Source organism: Tursiops truncatus, chromosome 9, assembly GCF_011762595.2.
Source record: "Tursiops truncatus isolate mTurTru1 chromosome 9, mTurTru1.mat.Y, whole genome shotgun sequence".
Lineage (NCBI taxonomy): Eukaryota > Metazoa > Chordata > Mammalia > Artiodactyla > Delphinidae > Tursiops > Tursiops truncatus.
This window is the reverse complement of record NC_047042.1, coordinates 97829498-97851828: the sequence shown is the minus strand read 5'-3', so window position 1 is coordinate 97851828 and position 22331 is coordinate 97829498. Positions and strand designations below refer to the sequence as shown.

The 22331-nt window shown below is 41.9% G+C and overlaps 1 protein-coding gene across 1 annotated transcript in view; it reads right to left on the bottom strand.

The window, feature by feature from the left end:
• Positions 1-22331, bottom strand: part of CNTNAP2 (contactin associated protein 2) — a 982287-nt gene that overhangs the window by 19859 nt on the left and 940097 nt on the right. The window contains exon 16 of the mRNA XM_073809473.1: positions 19739-19978. Coding sequence (XP_073665574.1) covers positions 19739-19978 — 240 coding nt within the window. The remainder of the gene's footprint in view (positions 1-19738; positions 19979-22331) is intronic.

Below are 22331 nucleotides of genomic sequence, written 5' to 3'. Positions count from 1 at the left end.
ATCCCTATCAAACTACCAATGGCATTCTTCACAGAATTAGAACAAAAAATTTTACAATCTGTATGGAAACACAAAAGACCCCAAATAGCCAAAGCAATCTTGAGAAAGAAAAACAGAGTTGGAGGAATCAGGTTCCCCAACTTCAAACTATACCACAAAGCTACAGTAATTAAGACAGTATGGTACTGGCATAAAAACAGAAATACAGATCAATGGTGATAGACAGAATGCCCAGAGATAAACCCATGCACATATGGGCACCTAATTTATGACAAAGGAGGCAAGAACATACAACGGAGAAAAGACAGCCTCTTCAATAAGTGTTGCTGGGAAAACTGGACAGCTACATGTAAAAGAATGAAATTAGAACACTACCTAACACCATACACAAAAATAAACTCAAAATGGATTAAAGACTTAAATGTAAGACGAGATACTATAAAACTCCTAGAGGAAAACACAGGAAAAACACCCTTTGACATAAACCACACAAGATCTTTTTTGACCCACCTCCTAGAGTTACAGAAATAAAAACAAAGATAAACAAATGGGATTTAATTAAACTTAAAAGCTTTTTGCACAGCAAAGGAAACCATAAACAAGACAAAAAGACAACCCTCAGAATGGGACAAAATATTTGCAAATGAAACAACAGACAAAGGATTAATCTCCAAAATACACAAACAACTCATGGAGCTCAATATCAAAAAAACAAACAATCCAGTTAAAAAATGGGTGGAAGACCTAAATAGACATTTCACCAAGGAAGACATACAGATGGCCAAGAGGCACTTGAAAATATGCTCAACATCATTAATTATTAGAGAATGCAAATCAGAAATACAATACAATACCTCATGCCAGTCAGAATGGCCTTTATCAAAAAATCTAGAAAGAATAAATGCTGGAAAGGGTGTAGCGAAAAGGGAACCCTCTTGCACTGTTGGTGGGAATGTAAATTGATACAACCACTATGGAAAACAGTATGGAGGTTCCTTAAAAAACTAAAAATAGAGCTACCATATGACCCAGCAATCCCACTACTGGGCATATACCCTGAGAAAACCGCAATTCAAAAAGGGACATGTACCATAAGGTTCACTGCAGCACTATTTACAATAGCCAGGATGTGGAACCAACCTAAATGTCCATCGACAGATGGATGGATAAAAAAGATGTGGAACATACATACAATGGAATATTACTCAGCCATAGAAAGAAATGAAATTGAGTCATTTGTAGTGAGGTGGATGGACCTAGAGTCTGTCATACAGAGTGAAGTAAGTCAGAAAGAGAAAAACAAATACCGTATGCTAATGCATATATATGGTATCTAAAAAAAAAAAAAAAAAAGGTACTTATGAACCTAGTTTCAGGGCAGGAATAAAGAGATAGACATAGAAAATGGACTTGAGGACATGGGTTGGGAAGGCGAAGCTGGGGCAAAGTGAGAGTAGCATCGACATACATACACTACCAAATGCAAAACAGTTGGCTGGTGGGAAGCAGCAGCGTAGCACAGGGAGATTGGCTTGGTGCTTTGCGATGACCTAGAGGGGTGGGATAGGGAGGATGGGAGGGAGGCTCAAGAGGGAGGGGATATGGGGACGTGTATGCGTATGGCTGATTGGCTTTGTTGTGCAACAGAAGCTAACAGAGTATTGTGAAGTAATGATAGTTCAATAAAGATCTATTAAAAAAAAAAGCTAAACATACAATTATCATATGATCCAGCAATTCCACTCCTAGGTACATATCTAAAGGAACTGAAAGCAAGCGTTCATCAGCACTTGTGTGCTGATGTGTATAGCAGCATTACTCATATTGGCCAAAATGTAGAAACAACCCAAATATTCGTCCAGGGACAAATAAAATGTGTACATACATTGGAATATTTTCCAACCATAAAAAGGAATGAAGTACTGATACATGTTACAACGTGGATGAACATTATGGTAAGTGAAATAAACCAGATACAAAAGGACAAACGTTGTATGATTCCATTTCATGAGTTACCTAGAGTAGACAAATTCATAGAGACAGAAAGTAGATTAGAGCTTACGAGGGACTGGGGAGAGAGGAATGGGGAGTTATTACCTATGGTGAAAACGTCTATTTGGGATGATGAAAAAGTTTTGGAAATAGATAGTGGTAATGGTTACACAGTATTTTGAGTGTGACTAATGCCACTGAATTAAACACTTAAAAATGGCAAATGTATGTTATATATATTTTATTACCATTTTTAAAAGATTAATAATGTAATATACCAAAAGCCATTGAATTGTACACTTTAAATGGGTAAATTGTATAATATGTGAATTATATCACAATAATAACTGGACTCCACATGCAAAGGAATGAAGTTGGACCCCAATTTCACACCATATATACAAAAGTTAACTCAAAATGGATCAAAGATCTAAATTTCAGAACTAAAATTATAAAACTCTTAGAAGAAAACATAGGCATAAATCTTCATGATCTTGGATTAGGTAATAATTTCTTAAATATGACACCAAAAGCACAAACAATGAAAAAAAAATAAATTGGACATCATTGAAATTTAAAACTTTTGTGTTTCAAAGGACACCATAAAAAAAGCAAAAAGACAACCCATAGGTTAAAAAGAATGACAAATTATATATCTGATAAGGTATATATCTTATCTGGGGATAAGGGAAATAACTTATATCTAGAATATATAAAGATCACTTACAACTCAATAATAAAAAGACATGCCCAATTTTTTAAGAGGGCAAAGGATTTGAATTGACATTTATCCAAATAAGATATAGAAGTGGCTGATAAACACATGAAAAGTCATTCAATATTACTACCCTTCAGGAAGATGCAAATCAAAACCACAGTGAGATACTTCATACCCACTTAGGATGGTTATAATCAAAAAGACAGACAATAAGTGGGAGGTACAAACTACTGGGTGTAAGATAGGCTACAAGGATGTATTGTACAACATGGGGAATATAGCCAATAGTTTGTAATAACTGTAAATGGAGTGTAACCTTTAAAGTTGTATAAAAATAAAAGATAAAAATAATTTTAAAAATACAGAACATAAACGAGGTAATTGTGATTCTTAGTTACTAAATTTCAAAATACGTAAAATTGTAGACTTTAGGCTCAGAAACCAATAGCACATAAAACACACATTTAAATGCACATAAAAATAAACCGAGATTGTCTAGCAGAAAACTCCCCCAAATGAAAGGCACTAAATGCTTCAGGTTGTCATATACCAGGGACCAAAAAATTAGATAGTAGCTGACATCTAGAGAAAATATTGCCATGGAAACCACTTGGGCTTCAGCATCTAATGGGATAATTTGAGATACTTCAACAAAACTGCCACTATTAATTATAATTTAATTTAAATTGCAACATTCTTTTTGTAGTGGAGTCTGCGCTCCATGTTGTAAATATGTCTTTGTTCTGCCCAGTTTCTTTGCTTCCTTTCACTTTATTCACTCTCCTCAAATCTGAGCTCTATGGCAGAAAACAATTTTTTTCAAACTGTTTTAGCCATTCACTACTGACTGATACTTTGGAAACTCCTATGAAAACAAACTGTTGTCAAGTAAGACGCTGAAGATCTCAGGGGCTGCTCCTTTATTTTCAGAGAGGGTATTGCCGATCACATTTTCAGGAGGGGGAGATTTCTCAGGGCCAGCAGGATTTTAGCCAGGCAAACCCTATGTGGCAGGACCTTGGTGAGCCTCAGTTTTGTGTTTCTACTACACCCTTCACTTCAGTTTCTACAGAAAGGTGACCAGCCAGAATTTCAGAGCCCCAACAGTGAAGAGAGCATTAATTTTGGGCTTCGACGTGGGAAGGTAATCAAGCCTTATGTTTCCAGCTTCTTAAAAGAGCGGCCAAGTGGCAGCTGCTTGCTCCAGTGTCGGAGATCCAGTGACCAAAAGAGGCTAATTAGGTGAAAAGAAACAGAATAAAGGAGCTTGCCGTCCTCTACTATAGATCTTGACTGTTTAAATAATGCCAACTTTAAATGAAGGTACTGAAAGAGCAATTGATTTTTACTAAATTCCCTCCTTCCATCGGTTTTTTTAGCCAACTTCTAAACTGTCTCAGTTGCCTTTCGGGAAGGAGAGCCACTGATACTCCCAAATGAGGCTGCCATTGCATTCTTTTGTCTGATTAACTGTAGGAGGTATTTGGATTAGAATACCTAGGTGCTGGCCCTCACACAGGGCTCCGGAGGTCAGGGATGAAGCACCTCAGCCTTGAGTAACTAGGAGAAGGGGGTTCACTGGCCTCGAGTGGGTTGTGTAGGCTTTGCCTTCCTCTGTATACCTCATTCTGATGTGCCTTTAGGAGAAAATAAACTGATTCCTGAGTGCTTTGGTTCAGAGCTTTCCAACTTGAAGGCTCCCACAAACCACCTGGAATCTGATTAAAATGCAGATTCTGAGTGCCTTGGGCTGCGAGTCTGCATTTCTGATGGGCTGCGGGGGAGTGTGAGCACACACCTCACTTTGAGCAGCAGAGGTTTAATTGAGACTCCGGTGATTCACATCTCCTGCTGTTCCTGTGCATGTGTGTTTTCATTTAACATGATGCCTGAGAAGGAACTGAAATAATTCCTTCTGAGACCTTGTCTTTTTTTGGGGGATGGTGGTGTGCTGACTCACTGTGTGCTTTTAAATGATCCGCATGACAGAACGCCCCTTGGCTTCATTTCCTTTAGCCCTGTTTCTTTTTAGTCTTGTGAAAGCTCCTAATGGAACCCTGCTTTCGTTTCTGAGGACAATCCTTCAGTATTTTGAATGTGGAGGGGGAGAGTCTATGACTGCTCAATATTAAGAGCAGTCTAAGAAGAAAACAGCCGAGGAATTTAATACACAGTTATCTTAGACATGTCCTTGGAGACCTTTCCTGATTTGAAATAGGTGATTCTCTAAAGCATGCGCATCAGGGAGGAAGAAAGTAAGCAGCTTTCGGCAGGAAAGAGCTCTTAGCAGGGGGCACCCTTTTGTCTTGTCACTAACCTTAAACCAGGCACCCATGTTCCACTCACCTCTGGCCCTAGCACACCTTTCAAATCTTTTGCTCACACAATACCTTGCCTAATCTGTTGGTTCTTTCTGTGGATCAAAGAAGTGAAGAACAAGTAATTAACAGATGACCAGATCTCTTCGGGAATCTCATGGACAAACTGTGTGAACAAGGCAGCATCTAAGGAGATGATGTATCACGAGGAGTGGACAAGCCTGCACACAGTGGCGGATGGGGACGACTCTGACCTCCCCCATCTCAGTGATTCACTGAGATGATTTCCTTCTTTCCCTTAAACTTTCATGGCCGAGCAGAATCTTCGGAGGTGGTTTTTGAGGGACGCTGAGTCCACCATCTCCCCAGGCTGCAGCCTTCTGATTAAAAGCAATTTTCCTTTCTACCAACATTTGTCTCTCTCGAGTATTGATTTTTCGAGTGGCGAGTGGTGGGACCCAATTCGGTAACATTGTGATGTCGGCACGTAGGTTCTTGATGGTACGGATGCATTCACAGGCATGTATGAAAGAAAACAGATTTTTAAAAAAAATACTGGGTTGTTGGTTTCTCTGGAGTTTATTGATTTGTTTTAGGAAAGAATTCTTGTCTCCTTGCTGCTGGTTCTTGCATGGGTGGGCTGTGCAGTGGCAGAATGCAGACCGCTGGGTGGAATGCCTAAGCCCACACAGGAATGTGGTGTGTCTGGGGTCCCATAGCACCAGAGTGACTGATTCTCATTTGGTGAAATGCTGGGTCACAGTTATGATGGTTACCAAGCCAGGTGAACACACCTGCTAATACAATTTGTGGGTTCCTTATCAGCAGGGCAGTCTTAGCCAGAATTGTCTGCTGATTCATGGAAATGGCCTCAGTTTCTAAGGAGGGGGTAGTTGAGAAACTAACAATAGTAAGAAAGAAGAAGAAAGCAACCCAATCACAGTGAGTAAGCCAAAATATGTCTCTTAAAGACATTCCTTGATGTATTCCACCTTTTCTTCTAGACTGTGATCAAGACTTGGCACCATTCAGAAGACCAACACGTCTTCAGGAGACCCTGGAGCCACTGCCTTCAAATTTCTGCTGAGAAACGCATCCACCAGGCACCATGCAGGTCCCAGCAGAGGCTTTGGACTTGCAGAATTGGTGGTTTGGGAGTTCAGTGAAAGTAACTTTTTTTTTTTTAATCACCTAAATTCTAGTCAGAAGATGAGTTTCATCATTTGTAAGAATATTTAAACACATTTAATCATTTGAGGAATCAGGCAAAGACGAAAGGTCTTCTTTTACTCCCCCTTTGTGGAAATTTCTAGTAAATTCAAAGGCCATAATTTGACTGTGGATGGTTCGTTTGGAAATGCCTAGACATTACTGATTTTGTTATCATCCTATGTCTTTCAAGGTAGTAGAATGAATAATAATATGCATTAAAAACATCTAATCTTCTGCTACAACCTCTGTATCTCAACTCGCAGACAATGTTGCCTTCAGTGGAAGATGATGATTATACTCCAGCTCTCTGTGGACCAGCTCCATCAATATCCACGGGGCTTTGGCTTTGCAGGATGTCTGTGTTGTAACTGCTATTTCATCTAAATGTAAAATGGACCCTTTCTGTTCCTAAGTGTTCGGAAACCAGTATAGAGAAGAGGACAGTTTCTGAGAACACAGTGGTATATGACCCAGATCACAGCCAGCCGACGGGATTCTGCCTCCTCTGGGGTCTATTAGAGGGGAGAACAAGCAAAACTAAAGGGCTTTAAACATTAAGTCTCTCTCTATTTTAAGTCTTTCATCAATGTCCCGCTGGGCTCTTGCTTTGGAAATACTTTTTCCGGCTGCATTAGCACAAGTGAAAGTTTAAAATTTCAGCCCCAAGACAATGTCTTGTCTTCCAAGGTTGATCTCAGAAAATAGAATACACAACCCCCATGCTAGGTATTTTCATTGTTTTTTGAACTGTTCTTTCCTTGAATTAACCTCAGATCTCAAAAGGCAGCTGTGTTTTCTGGCTGGCAGGTGGAATGGCCGTCAAAGAGCATCTTGTGAAGCAAATGATGCTTGTTCGTGACAGCTTCCTGATGTTCCCCCACAAAGAGACGCCTCCTTGGCGCTGGTTCACGTCAGTACCAAGATAACGTGATAAGCTTCCAGTACCAGCCACGTTGCCCTGTCATAGCTCTTCTCATTCATGTCAACCAAGTGTGAAATAATATTGAATTGGCTCTAGCAGGCTTGGGGATGATTTATTCCAAATCAAAAAAGGGATAGTGGAAATAAAAAGGACGGTATATTTAGTATCAGGGGTTTACCTACAGACATGCAAATTACTGATTTCAGGCTTCTGCATTATACTGAAGGGATGATAGAAGACAGGAAGACAGTTCAGAGTAAAGAACTGGAATCTTTTTATAGTTAGACTCAAATGTTTCATTGAGAGAAAGGAAAAGTGGGAAAAGCACTGAATCAGAGGTGAGTATGCCCGAATTTTAGACCTGAAGATGTTATTTTCTGTAGACTTCTGAGCAAAGTGCTATAAATACTGGGACCCACTGGTTCACAGTCCTGACAGCACATCAAGACTCTCTCCGGATGGGGAATGGGGAGGAGGCGTCAGGGTGACCAAAAAGCCCTGCAGGGTTTGCTAATGCATAGTCGCTGCTGCGGCCACTCATTAGATGTTTACTGTGGGAATGAGTACATTTCCTCTCCGAGTTGCATTTTTTAATCTTTAAAATGTGGTTAATAATGTCCACTCAGACCACGTAGAGCTACTGTCAGGATAAAACAAAACCATGCACTGAAAGCATTTCAGCAATTGAAGTTATTTACAAATTTATCATTTCTGTCTTTATCCTTTCCCATTTCCTAAAAGTTAAAATTCCCAAGTAAATTCTTGAAAACCACTTTTAGCCTTTTCTCGTGGGGAAATTTCACGATTAATCTCATTCTCTATGTTTAAAATAACTACACCCCACATTCACATGGATTTTTATGTACATTTTACGTTTTAACATAAAATTGATATTACTTTTTTGTTTTTTAATTCTTAAAGCCTTTCAGGATTGTTCCCAGGCAGGAGCTCAACAGCCGAGTCAAGGATCCACCTGGTCTTTAGACATTTCTGAACAGTCTGTGCAGAACACAGAGAACTGAGCAAAGATCTTCTCAAATGAGTAAAACAGCTGGCGTTGGGTCAAAGACTTCGTCTAGCGTAAGGTTTCTGCAACTTCAGAAACCACAGGCAGGACGCAGGCCCCGAACTGCCGGCAAAGGCAGAAGCGGCACTTCTAGGTGGGGACCGGCAGGGCTCCCCGGGGAGGATTCACACGCAGGGATTTCCGTGAGAGTCTTCTGGATGACAAGTCAGAAAAGGAAGTGGCACCAGATTAATCTGGAACATTGTGCTCCCCTGAATGGCCCAAGTGATATACAAGGATGTTCAAAAATGCAGTGCAGTAGGAGAAGTTAGCACGGGGCCCTGCCTTGACAGAGGCAATAACAGACACAGACATCAGTGGACAACCCTGAGCTCAGATCGACTTCATTTTCATGGGCTTCTCATAACGTTGCCCTGCATAAGAGCGAGACAGAAATGAACGCTGTGACTCGCTGCAGCCGGTGGTTCTGCCATCAACGGAGAAGTTGCTATAGCAACGTGCACGCCTGTGTCACCTGCCCTTCCCAGCCCCACATGATGGAGGTGACAGCTGAGAGTCCCGGCAGGCGTGGGAACAGGGAGAGAGGTGTCTCTAAGGATGGTGCCAGGCGGGGGGCGGGGGTGGTCAGAGGGTGGACAGCTTAGACGGGGGGCTGGACAGAACCCCAACCTCCTTGCGCTTCAAAATCTATTGTATGGGACAAAGGGAAAGACAGACAGAAAGAGAGGGGGAGGAACTGGGATTAAAGAGAAGCCCAGATGAAGGAGGAATCAAGGACCTGGGAAGTTACCCCAAAGCTGGGTGTTTGTGCTCCTTTGGATTTTCCCACGATGGCGTTGAACAGTGCTGGTTAGGAAAGAACAGAAGCCTGAGTGGAGGCAGCCCCAGACACGGTCAGGCACGTGGGGCAGTGTGCAGGGGGTGTCCGGTGCTGAAAGGGGATCGAACCCCACCGCCCTTCACTTGAGCCTCTTAGGTGATGTTTCGCCCCATCATTTCCTCACCTGCTCCACTGCTGTGGGAACACACGCCTGCCAAACCTGTTCTTACAGTGATGTCTGAAGGCTTTGGCATTTAAGGTGGCCGTCCCTTAGGTGAGAGTCTGGTTAAAAATATTCACGCCAAGACACTGCATCTGGCATGTGTGGTCCGGGAGGTGGGGTCAGAAGTGGCCAGAGACTTAGGCTTAGAGCTTAGATTTGTTAACTCTGGTTCATGTTCCTCCGAAAGAGGATGTTACACACATGCCAATAATGACAATAAGGAAATATTCAAGTGACAGTTAAAGAGAAGCAAAAATAAATTTACAGAAGTCAGGATAAAAGCAAGTGGTAAAAGAAAACAGAAAAATGATAGAACTAATAAATAAATCCAGAGCTGGTCCTTTGCAAAAAAAAGTTGTCAGATAATCTAAGAAGAATGGGGGGAAAGTCTACACCTACATTATAAAAATATATGAATAAACATTTTCTAAGGAGAGAACGGGAATTATTATAAAAACTTATTTTGCTCAACTCTATGGAAATGAATTCGAAAACTTAGATTACATGCATTAATTTCTAGAAAAATGTAAAGAACAGACATTATAGTAGATGAGAAAGAGAATCTAATTAGACAGATTCTCATAAAAGAAATTGAGAGAGTTGTCGAAGAGCTCTGCTCACACACACAAGAAAGCAGTAGACTGCAGTGGTTTTGCAGGTGAAGTTTACGCAACTTACAAGGTACAGGTGGGTAAGGCTCCAAGGCTGTTTATATCCTTGCCGCACACAGTGTGGCCTGTGAACCGGCAGTGTCAGCATCACCTGGGAGCTTGTTAGAGACGCAGAGTCTCAAATCCCAGCTCTGACCTCCTGAATCTGCATTCATTCATCTCGCCAGGTGATTCTGACCACATTCAAGGGATGGCACTTGAGTTATTCTACTAGTTAGAGAGTGATGGAGAAGTCGCCCATGGTGTGACTGGGTATCCCAAGACCGAAATCAAGGCGTCAGCAGGGCGGAGCGCCTGTGGGGAAGTCCTGGGGGAAAATGTGCTTCCAAGGTCATTCCTGATGCTGGCAGAATTTGGCCTTTGAGGTTGTAGGACTGAGGTCCCAGGTTCCTTCCTGGTCTGTCTGGACTGCTGTCCTAGGGGCCTCCCACATTCCTTGCTGGGTGGCCCCTTCTACTTTCTTTTTATGAAGCTGGCCTAAGTATAAAATTCAAATCCGCACTCCGCTCCAAAGGAAAAGGATGCCACAAACGCATCTTACCCAAGAAGTACTGATGTAAAAACAAAACTAAAAGAAGTTTTAGTAAAATGACTTTAGTTACACCTCAAGAGAATGCCTCACCATGACTCAGTGTGGTTAATGCTAGGAATGAAAGCATGGCTCAGTATTTGGAAGTCTATTACTATGATTCACCGCATTAATCTATCACAGGAGAAAAAGCACCTGGTTATCTCCAGCAGATGCTGAAGTGGCATTAGGGACTATTTAACATCTAACCCTGATAAGATCCTTATGAAAACAGGAATCCTCTAGGTAACATATACGTATAAAAATCCAAAAAAGAGAGAGAGAATAAAGGGAAATTAGCTTTACGAGAAATCAAATGCTATTACAAAAGCTCAGTCATGACCACAGCTTGCTACCGTCTCAGGAAGAGTCAGATGAGTGCAATGGATCAGGGAGTCTAGAAGAAGACATAAATATAAAGGTCAATTTTGAATGGGATAAACGTAGGGTAAAGGATGGGTCCTCAACCAGTAGTGCTGGAACTACTGGCTGGCCAGGGGGGAAAAATAAAGTTGGGTTTCTACCTTACTCTTACTACCCAAGTAAATTTCAAGGGCAGTAAATATGTGTATCTTACAAATAAAACATAAAATGATTAGAAAAAATGTACAATCATTAAAAAAAAAATTTCTGAATGGAGAAAGCATGACACAAAACCCAAAAGCCATGAAAAACTTTGTATTTCATCATGTAACATTTAGAAATTTTTACATGGGGAAAAAAACCCCATAAATTAAAAAAAAAAAGAGCTCAAACTGAGAAAACGTTCAAACATAGAGTAAAATGTCAGTTTCCTTAATATATAAAAATCCTGTGAGTCAATTAGTAAATGACCAACAGACCAATGGGAAACAATGTAAATATACAAATAATTTTTTGGTCAAAAAATATAAACAGGCTGATTGGGGGGAAAAATAAATCCTAGTGGCTTATGAATATATACAAAGATACTTAATCTCACTCATGATTAAGTATCTTTACTTAATTTGGATTAATGAAATCCAAATTAAGACAAAATTTCATTTTTCCAATAAAGTATAGCAAGATTTAAAAGAATATTATATGTGCTGCGTTGATGAGGGTGTGGGGAAAAAAGATTTATATCTTATTGAATTGGAGGTACTATGTCACTGGAGGGAGATTTGTAATACAATCAAAATTAAAAATACATCTCTGACTCAACAAGATCATGTGTATAAAGCTATTCATTCTGGAAACTTAAATGACCATTAGATCAAAAACCGGTAACTATTATTATATTTGACTTAAGCTATATATAAATGTGCTTGGTGCTTCTGCAGAAAAGCAGAATTTGGATCATCTGCAGGAAAAGTGCATGTCAGAAAAGAGATGATGATAATGTTTTTTGGACTTGAATAAATGTCTGTGTCGGTCACAGAAGAGAACAAAAGACACAAAAGATAATAAAAAGATTAGGTATCAGAGATTAAACAAATTAATCATGCAACCTTAGCATAAGGATGAAAAACGGGATCTGCTCAGAAATAATTAAGATGTAATTGTAACAGCTGGAAAGATTATTTTAAGTGCTTGCAGGTGGTAAAGAAAACCAACTACCAGCTTGTAATTATGATGGAAATGGAATAGATATATGCAGTTTTTAAATGTTCATCTTATCTATAATTCTTTCACACGTGAAGATATAAAAATATTTTATCCTCAGATGGCAGAAAAAAAAAGTGGAACATAGATAAGAAATCAAGTCACTAAAAATCACAGCAATAGAGAAACCGGTGCCTTTAGAAATCAAACCCACGATTTCCAGCGGTAAAGTGTCTGATGTGGCACGCAGAGTCCTTAATTCTTAGTTCACAGTACCTGGGCAGACTGTATATTCTGGAATCTAACTGGGGCATGTGCTTGTTACACCGAGTGATCCCAGGCACCGTGTTCCATTTACTTCCCAATTTATTTGGGATGAGAGCCACATTGCTGAGAGCTGGTTTTTCCAACTGCTCTGTGACCCTGAGTGAATCCACCGGACGAGTTTGGGTTTGGATTCCCGAATTCCTGACAATTCTCAGAGGACTATTTTCCACTCAGTGCTTCTGGATTTTCCATGTCCTGCCCACTTTCCTCTCAGAAGGGGCTCTGAGAGTTCCTGGTCCAGAGCCTCTCAGTATCAGATGCAGGTTAGCTTTAGGCGGGGAGTCAGAATCTCTAGGTTCCAGTAACTCGTTATAATCTTTATAACGAGGAGATTCCTTGGGAAATGAAATCTTACATCTTAAAGTTCCTTGTCTATCTTAATGCTATTAAAAAAACCCCTAGGATGTGGCCTTTGGTCTGATGTATTCTGTATTCAATATCATGAATGTGATTAAAAAACAAATGAACCCTAAGACTTAATATGAATGCCTCATAAAACAGCTTGGTATACAGTTCGGAGCTGTTCCTTCGTGCAGAAATTTACGGCATCAGATTCTTATTTTTTTTTCTGGTGTTTGTTTTGTTTCTACATTTTGCAGAAAGTGCGTTCCCATTTGTAGTCGTCTCTCTGCTGGCAAATCCTTGCCATTCCAAGGAAATAAGCTTCCCTGAATCTGACAAAGAAAAACAGAGCCCATAATTCTGAGAGGCGAATCACAGCAATTGTCTGGTGCTCTGTGACCTTTAAATAAACCAGAACTCAGGGCCAGGGATTGCCTTTTCTACCTTGTAACTACTGTTCTAAAAGGACCATAATGATGTGGTTAAACAGGCCGTACCTATTATCCAAAGGCAGAAAAAATTAGGCAGAAAAAGAATTGACTAGATGTTTCTAATAGAGCAGAATTGGTTTAAGTCAAATCAACATAATTTTACCATTTCCCCCGATAAAAAATGCACTCTCCCAGCTCCATGCCAGGACCTTGTGTTTGTGATCATTCTGACATACTGTCCACTGTTTGCCAAACTCCAATCACATAGGAACTCCTGTCATATATTTTTGCCATATCCATGGAAAACGTAATTATTATTTATTTACTTATTCTCACTAAATTGACCTGATTTGATCTTCTTCTTCTTCTTTTTTTTTTTTTTTTTTGCGGTACACAGGCCTCTCACTGTTGCGGCCTCTCCGGGTGCGGAGCACAGGCTCAGGACGCGCAGGCTCAGCGGCCATGGCTCACGGGCCCAGCTGCTCCGCGGCATGTGGGATCCTTCCAGACTGGGGCACGGACCCGTGTCCCCTGCATCGGCAGGCGGACTCTCAACCACTGCGCCACCAGGGGAGCCCTGACCTGATTTCTTATTTAAACAGATGCAGTGATAAAACTTTATAACCCTACTGAGTAATTCTATGGCCCGTCAAGGCTTTAAACAGAAGCCTGCTCTCTATTAAAGGGTGAATAGCATGGGTGAGAGAGCTGTTAAATGCATGCCAGAACCACATGGAGACTTTCTCTTTAACAAAATGAGAAAGACTGAAAAAGAAATGAACAGGAAATAACTTGATATTATGCCACGTGATGATATGTCTATTTTCTTCCCATAATGATCTGATGACCCCCTATCAAGGCCACCATGTTTCAGGGCTCCAGGAGCCATAGACTGCAATGCAAATGGAATCCTCTGGAGTTGTGCAGTACACAGCCTGACCAACTGTAAATGTCCCCCGCTTTGGAAAACGGTGATGGAGCCCAAACGGCATTAGAGAGGCAATGAGCAGCTCAGTCAGTGGTGTTCCAGAAGAGAAAAGGAATCTTATCACAGGAAGCCAGCATACCTTGGAATCCATTTTCTGTCTTTATCATGTGATATCATCTAAGATATAAGAAAGAAATATAAGGGAGCAGAAAGAACACAAGACCTCAGGGTAGATGTCTGGAATTCTAACTTCCAGGTCTCTGCAAAGCAAATACTCCAGTGTGAGTATGAAGTAAGTAGCCCTTGGTTGATCGCTAAGTTCCCGCTAATACTAAAACCATAGACTTCCTATCTTCACTGCAAGGGGCCTGCTTGATTTTAAAATAAATGCACATACTTCATTTTAAAGCAGCATTTCCTTCCTGATATCCTTTCAAATTAAGCTTGCAGCTGATTAAAAAAACTGATTAATAATTTGACATCTTCCTCAAATTGAAGCTCCTTCCTGGGGCGTAACAACTTCAATAAAGATGCATTTTCATGGAGGCCCCGAGTCCGGCCCCGCACTGTGGATCTCTTGTTTGTTTGTCTGCTTCAAGTCTGTTTTTCCAGGCAGACTAGCTCTATTCAAGTTCAGAGAAAACTCCTCTATCTCCCTGAGCTTCCTTATGAAATGGTCAGAGGAGCCCAACCTTTGGCAAGCTTACTGCTATAGACTTTCAGTTTGGGGTTTCACCACCTAAAGGCTTCACTGTTTTTCATAAACTGGTTTTTGGGTATTTACTTTTCTTTTTAGTAACTTTACTTCAGAGGGTTTACCAAAGGGGCCATTATTAAGCTTCTCTCTTATTTAGTGAGTGATTCTCCATCTTGGCTACACATTAGAATCACCTGGGGAGGTCGTACATCTCTGGACACCTCAACCCGAGTGTCTGACTTGATTAGTCAGGGGTGCAGCCTGGATACTGGGGCTTTTAAAAGCTCCCTAGGTAATCTGAAAGTGCATCTGAGATTGAGAGGAGTGCTTTCAGACTTGATGGGCACGTGATAAATCACAGGGGAATCTTGCTGAGATGCAGATGCCAGATTCAGTTGGTCTGATTTGCATTTCTAAGAAGCTTGCAGGTGATACTCATACTGCTGGTGGAGGATCACACTTCCCAAGGCACCAGATGAAACAGATCTCCTTCCAAATGTCCTCTATTCAAACCAGGACTAATGAGCTCTCACCTTCATTTTCTTCCCTCAGGTACCTACACAGACTCAAGTAACATGATTTATAGCTAGAAATGGCATTTTTGTGTATGCTCTGTTGTTTTGTTTCTGAATATCTGATAGTGAGGATCCTCAGTCATACATGAAAGATTATCTAAAAAAGCAAAACCCCCAAACCAAAATTCAGAATGATGAACTCAGGCTCACAGAAACTAGGGTGCAACTGCTGATGTGGGGACCCACTAAGAACCCCAGAGCTGGGATGAAGATTATTTTAAACTGATGATATTTGGGATTCAACAGATGCAGAAAGAAATCTTTTTGGAACTTCCTTATCTGACTAAACATAGAAACTTCTGAGAAATAAGACCATAAATCCCCTTTTTTCTAGGAGGCTTTTAGGTCCCAGGAAAGAGGCCAAGAGCAAACCTACCCTAAATCACCCTTTGCAGGAGAGTTTTAAGACCTTGAAAAAGACAAAGACCATTCACACAGGCACGAACAAACAATCACAAACTTCCTTATCTCCTGTTTTTTCTTTTAGAAACCCATTTGTTCTTCCCAGAGGCCTTTTATCCTCTCTTCTTTTTCTCTACTAAGAAAAGTATATAAGCCTCTAACTTTTACCACTATTGAGCTACTCCTTTTGTAAGCTTCCATATGCATGCAAAGAAACTTCTTCTCCTGTTATCTGCCTTTTGTGAGTTTAATCTGCAGACCCCCATGGCCTGAACTTAAGCGCCTAGAGGAAAGGTTTTTCCTCCTAGACACTAAGCCACTGGAGGCTGATATTAAGTAACCTTCCCTTATGTCCATTTCTTTCTTTGTCCCCTGTTCATCCCCCAACCCCCATTCTCTCTCATTTTCCCATTCACCTAAAAGAAAAAAAAAATAAAACCATGTTATCTAACTGGACAGCTACATGTAAAAGAATGAAATTAGAACACTCCCTAACACCATACACAAAAATAAACTCAAAATGGATTAAAGACCTAAATGGAAGGCCAGACACTATGAAACCCTTAGAGGAAAACAGAGGCAGAACACTCTATGACATAAATCACAGCAAGATCCTTTTTGACCCACCTCCTAGAGAAATGGAAATAAAAACAAAAATAAACAAATGGGACCTAATGAAACTTCAAAGCTTTTGCATAGCAAAGGAAACCATAAACAAGACCAAAAGACAACCCTTAGAATGGGAGAAAATATTTGCAAATGAGGCAACTGACAAAGGATTAATCTCTGAAATTTACAAGCAGCTCATGCAGCTCAATATCAAAAAAACAAACAACCCAATCCCAAAATGGGCAGAAGACCTAAATAGACATTTCTCCAAAGAAGATATACAGATTGCCAACAAACACATGAAAGGATGCTCAACATCATTAATCATTAGAGAAATGGAAATCAAAACTACAATGAGATATCATCTCACACCAGTCAGAATGGCTGTCATCAAAAAATCTACAAATAATAAATGCTGGAGAGGGTGTGGAGAAAAGGGAGCACTCTTGCACTGTTGGTGGGAATGTAAATTGATACAGCCACTATGGAGAACAGTATGGAGGTTCCTTAAAAAAAACTAAAAATAGAGCTACCATACGACCCAGCAATCCCACTACTGGGCATATACCCTGAGAAAACCATAATTCACAAAGAGTCATGTACCACAATGTTCATTGCAGCTCTATTTACAATAGCCAGGACATGGAAGCAACCTAAGTGTCCACTGACAGACAGATGAATGGATAAAGAAGATGTGGCACATATATACAATGGAATATTACTCAGCCGTAAAAATAAATGAAATTGAGTTATTTGTAGTGAGGTGGATGGACCTAGAGACTGTCATACAGAGTGAAGTAAGTCAGAAAGAGAAAAACAAATACCATATGCTAACACATTTATACGGAATCTAAAAAAAAAAAAAGTCATGAAGAACCTAGGGGCAGCACGGGAATAAAGATGCAGACCTACTAGAGAATGGACTTGAGGATATCGGGAGGGGGAAGGGTAAGCTGGGACAAAGTGAGAGAGTGGCATGGACATATATACACTACCAAATGTAAAATAGACAGCTAGTGGGAAGCAACCACATAGCACAGAAAGGTCAGCTAGGTGCTTTGTGACCACCTAGAGGGGTGGGATAGGGAGGGTCGGAAGGAGGGAGACGCAAGAGGGAAGAGATATGGGGACATATGTATAACTGATTCACTTTGTTATAAAGCAGAAACTAACACACCATTGAAAAGCAATTATACTCCAATAAAGATGTTAAAAAAAAATCATGTTATCTAAACAAGCCTTCTATGTCATAGCTCATAAGCTCTTTTCTGTTGTTTTAATAAAGTTCGTGAGACAGATACACATTTCTTTATAAGCATTTACCCATTATGGAAATTAACTTGGAATTCCAATCATGGAATAAATTATGATGATGAGATTGATACAGCAACTGGTCAACACCAGGTAAGAACTTGCTGTCCAAGTACAAGTGGAAATTTTCTGTAAATGGACCTATGTTATATAGTACAGGCCTACCATAATACCTGAATTGTAGACTTTAGATTTGAACATTGAATAACAGAATGTTCCCTATATACATTATTACATCAGTCAAAAGAATGAAATTGTCATGTATAAAGCATGATTTTTAAAAAATAAATGAACTCAAACTTTGGCCCATACACCTGTATCTCACAGACCATCAAGCAAATAATTTGCTAATTAAGGCAGAATGAATATGAACTATCGGCCCAGAGTAGCATCTAGAGGCTTTTGAAACTGATTTCTTGGCAGCGGACTCGGACCACACACGCTGATGGCCTCAAGCAGTGAGAACCTCTAACAGTAACCTGCGTATTTCAAAGATTAGGCTTTGTCTCCATCCACCCTGGCATCTGGAGGAATCTATCTGAGAAATCTCTGTTCCTCTGCAGCCCTGGAAGTGCTTTTTCTTGCCTCCTAACTTCACTCCTACTTCTCTTCTTTCAGCACTAGGACTGCTTTCCTTTGTTCAAGCCATCTCAGGAGGAAAAACCAGCCCGCTGTGTCATCCTCACAACTTCGTAAAAGGCGGTTTTTATAAGTACCCTGGGCACACGTCATCACCCTCATCATGTTATAGGACCCCATGTGTGAGGAATGAAGAGAATTCTTTAGTCTGTAAAATGGGTATTCTGACAATGGGGCAATTTCGGCTTCGTTCTGAAGCTTCACAAAGCTTTGCAGGCAAATCCTGGCAAGAATTCACGATGACAAAGCTTCACGGAAGCGGATAAATCCTGTGTTCGGGGCTGGAATATATGTAAGGCAATCAAGCACACGGCGTTTCCATGATGAACTGTTACTAACTCGAAGTTAGGGTCGGGGAGGGTTTGCGAGCCTTTACTACTGGACATTCAAACATCATAGCAAACTGTGTTGGATATAGTAATAACCACTTTGTTAGTATTATTGCAGCTAAACGTTTGTACAGCTTGCTCCACGTCTGTGACTGTGCTGAGTGTTTTAAACCCATCGTCTTGCGTGGAATTCTCTGAGTTAGGTCTTACTATCTCCATTTCAGAGGTGGGGAAACTGAGGAATGAGATTAAGACACTTGCTGGGGAGAGGCAGTGATGGTATCGAACCCAGGGCTCCCCCCTCGTCCCCTTGCTGTCTTTGGCATCAGCAAAGTCACACGTTGCTTTGGAGATCCATCGGATGGTAGATTTGGAGGTGGTTTAGAGATCACACCCCACTTCATACCTTGTGGGTGAAAAAGCAAAGGCTTGGAGAGGTTACCCGAGTAGCCTGATGTCAGTCTGGGTAGAGTGAGGGGGGGGGGACTTACAGGCTCCCCACCACTCGGGGTCCTGTGGACACTGAATCTGCAGCCAGTGCCTTTCGCAGCCAACAGCTGCATCCTTTTAGCGCTGTGATTTCAAATGACAAGTCTTATCACCTGCAGAAGTGGAGCTAAATCCACTGAGCTTTCTAAGCCTAAACGCACCAATAAAACCTGGAAGGCTATGGGATTATATGTACAAATACAGTGTCGGGAGGTGAATCCCTGTATGGTTTTAGGTAATCTTTTGATATCAGAACTTGGACAGTGGGGCTGCTAGGCAGCTGAGTCACAAAGGCAAAAGTGAGGAATTGATCTGATCAGATCATCCGACAGTCACGTTGCAGACACTGGTTAAGGTATCTCATCATCTCACTTAAGTGCAGAAGAGTCAATAATTCCTATACTCCTTCCCTTCGACTTATTTACTACTGGCCCTGAGCACGAATACGGTTGTACCTTTTGAGCCCTTGATGTGCTAAGAACTCTGCGCTCACACATTCCTTCGTTCCCTTAATCCTCCAACTACATCACCAGCGACGGTCTGCTATTAACTCCATTTTACAGGTGAGGAAACTGAGGCGTAAAGAAAGAAAGCATCCCAGCCAAGACACTGCTTTAGACTTTACCTGAATCCAGGTGGTCTAAGTGCCAGGGGTCGGTGGCAGACGACATGGGTGCGAGGGTGAGCGGGGAGGCCCCGCAGTTGGACTCCACCAGCTCGCCCTGGGTGTGCACGCGAGCTGAGGCGTTTGTTTGCCTCAAGGCTGCCTTGAGAGGGGCGATCTGGTTGAACTGGACTCTGGAGAGGCACCCAGTGAATCCCGGCGTGTTGTACTTGTGAATCTCTTGGTCAATCTTCCCTGTTTCTAAAAGAAAAAGAGAAAGTAAAGATCGTATCCCACTCGCCGTATCACCGCTGTAATATTCAACTCCCCTTTGAATGTTTGTCTTCAAATCTTCCTCTTACGTTTCAGTTTAAGATATTGTGCTCTTTCAGATGAAAAATTAATGACCTGATAAGGCTTTAGGGCTGGAGACTTCACTTTATAATCAAAAATTTTTTTTTTTTTTTTTGCAGTACGCGGGCCTCTCACGGCTGCGGCCCCTCCCGCCGCGGAGCACAGGCTCCGGACGCGCAGGCTCAGCGGCCATGGCTCACGGGCCCAGCCGCTCCGCGGCACGTGGGATCTTCCCGGACCGGGGCACGAACCTGCGTCCCCTGCACCAGCAGGCGGACTCCCAACCACTGCACCACCAGGGAAGCCCTGGACGCTTCACTTTAAAAGAGCCTTCTGTGTTGCGAGAGAACATGGTGAGGAGAGTAAGACTATACTTGGGAAAATGAAACACATGCCTAATCACCTTCCAGCTACGTGAGATACTGCCGACACTAACAACACTCGCTTGGTTCTGACTGACTTTTCTCCCCTTTTCTGATGCTTCAGTGACCCTCATATATATTGAACAGCCCTCCCAGCCCTCCTGGTAGATTATGGTTTCATTTGGTGCCTCTTATTTTCTTCTTTAGAATTCTTTATTTAAAAAAGAAAAGAGAAGAAAAGAAAAAGCGTTCCCATAGCCTATAGTGGGGCGTTTCCTTTCTTTAGAATCCAATCCCCTGGGAATTCTGGGGTTTCCAGAATCTCAGCTAGCATCAGATGGGCACTTTGGAAGTCAGGAAACTTTCCCAACTCAGTCACAAACATACATATGCATTTAAGAATCACCACCCGCCCCAAACCTGTAGTCAGCATCTTCTTCCTAACTAACATTCAAATCAGGGGTGAGTCTGGGTGGAGGCACTTCCAAAGCACTGTTTCGATGACTATAAACACACATTGTCATACCAGTCATATCAGCAAAAGCAAGTGTCTTCGTGACCGTAGCCCTGGGTTTTAGAATCTACCTGGCACAAACGACTGTTGGAGGAGTCCTAGACCCTCCTGATGCATGGCTCTCGCCAGTGTGGCTCCGGTACCAGCAGCAGCAGTGTCACCTGGGAAAGCATTAGAAACGCATGGGGCGGGGCCCAGCAATCTGTGTGCTGCAAACCCTCCAGGTGGTCCCGACACCGCTAAGGTTTGAGAACTACTGCTACAGGCAATGATGGTGCAGGGCTACAAACTCAGGGGCTGGGCAAATGGCACTCCAGAGAAGAGCACAGCGCTTGTATTCTGGGTGGGAGAGTATGTTAACATGATGATGACCTTGTAAACACAAGGACGAGGTTGTGAGACATTTACCCTTCCACTTGAACTGTGAAAAACAAAGACTTCGGGAAACAGGGGGCTAGCTACTTCTTTGAAAAGTTGGATTTTACAACCTTTTACACCTGGGGAATGAATACAGGTGAAATAGTCTTGTATAAAAATTTACTCCCCATTAATTAAAGAATATATCAGTGGAGAAGGGAGCTTTTAGGCCTTGGGGGCAGAAGAAATGAAGGTACTGATTATTCATCACATTAAAAAAAATGTGTCATGACTGAGCTGTACTGGTTCCGTGTGAAGTTTGATTAACAGAGAGCTATGACAATGGGGATGATGAAGAATGGTAATTCCGGGGATTCTAATAGGGTCTTACTTAGCCAAGTACATAAAGAAATTTTAATTGATGATTCTCCATATTTTTCTCCTGCAGTAAATTTCAGCCTGTGACTTTGAGCTAACGCACATCCCATTTAGGATGGGGAGGTAGGATGCACCTGCCACCAAGTACAAAAACCCTGCCGCCAGGATGTATCCTGAGGCTTCCATGACGACCAGGAAGAGGCTCTGGTCCCACTGACACCTGCGCTGGCTTGTTCCCCTCTTCCTCCCTTGCCTTTTCCTCAATGACTGCAGGCTACTCCATGACTCACTCTTCGTCTCCTTGTCTAATATCAGAACCCCTCGTGCGTTTACCAGCTTGCCTTCCACGCACACCCTTCCAGTATTTGGTTTCCATCCCCTCCCCCCAGTGGTCTGCCTTCCCTCGAAACACCCTCAGACCAAGGAGACTCGGGATGACTGATCCCAGCACGGGGAGGCGGACCTCAGTTCCTTGCTGTCCGGAATTGCTATCTGGCTTCACTGGTGGTAGAGGCACCAGAACAAATAGCTACTTGGTGGCAGGAAGCTGGGGACACCTCAGCTCCATCAGCTGCCCGTAAAAGGAGAGTCCTTTCTAGCCTGTCTAGCTGAGGGGAGGGCTCCACAAGGAAGCTTCTGGGGCTGGTGG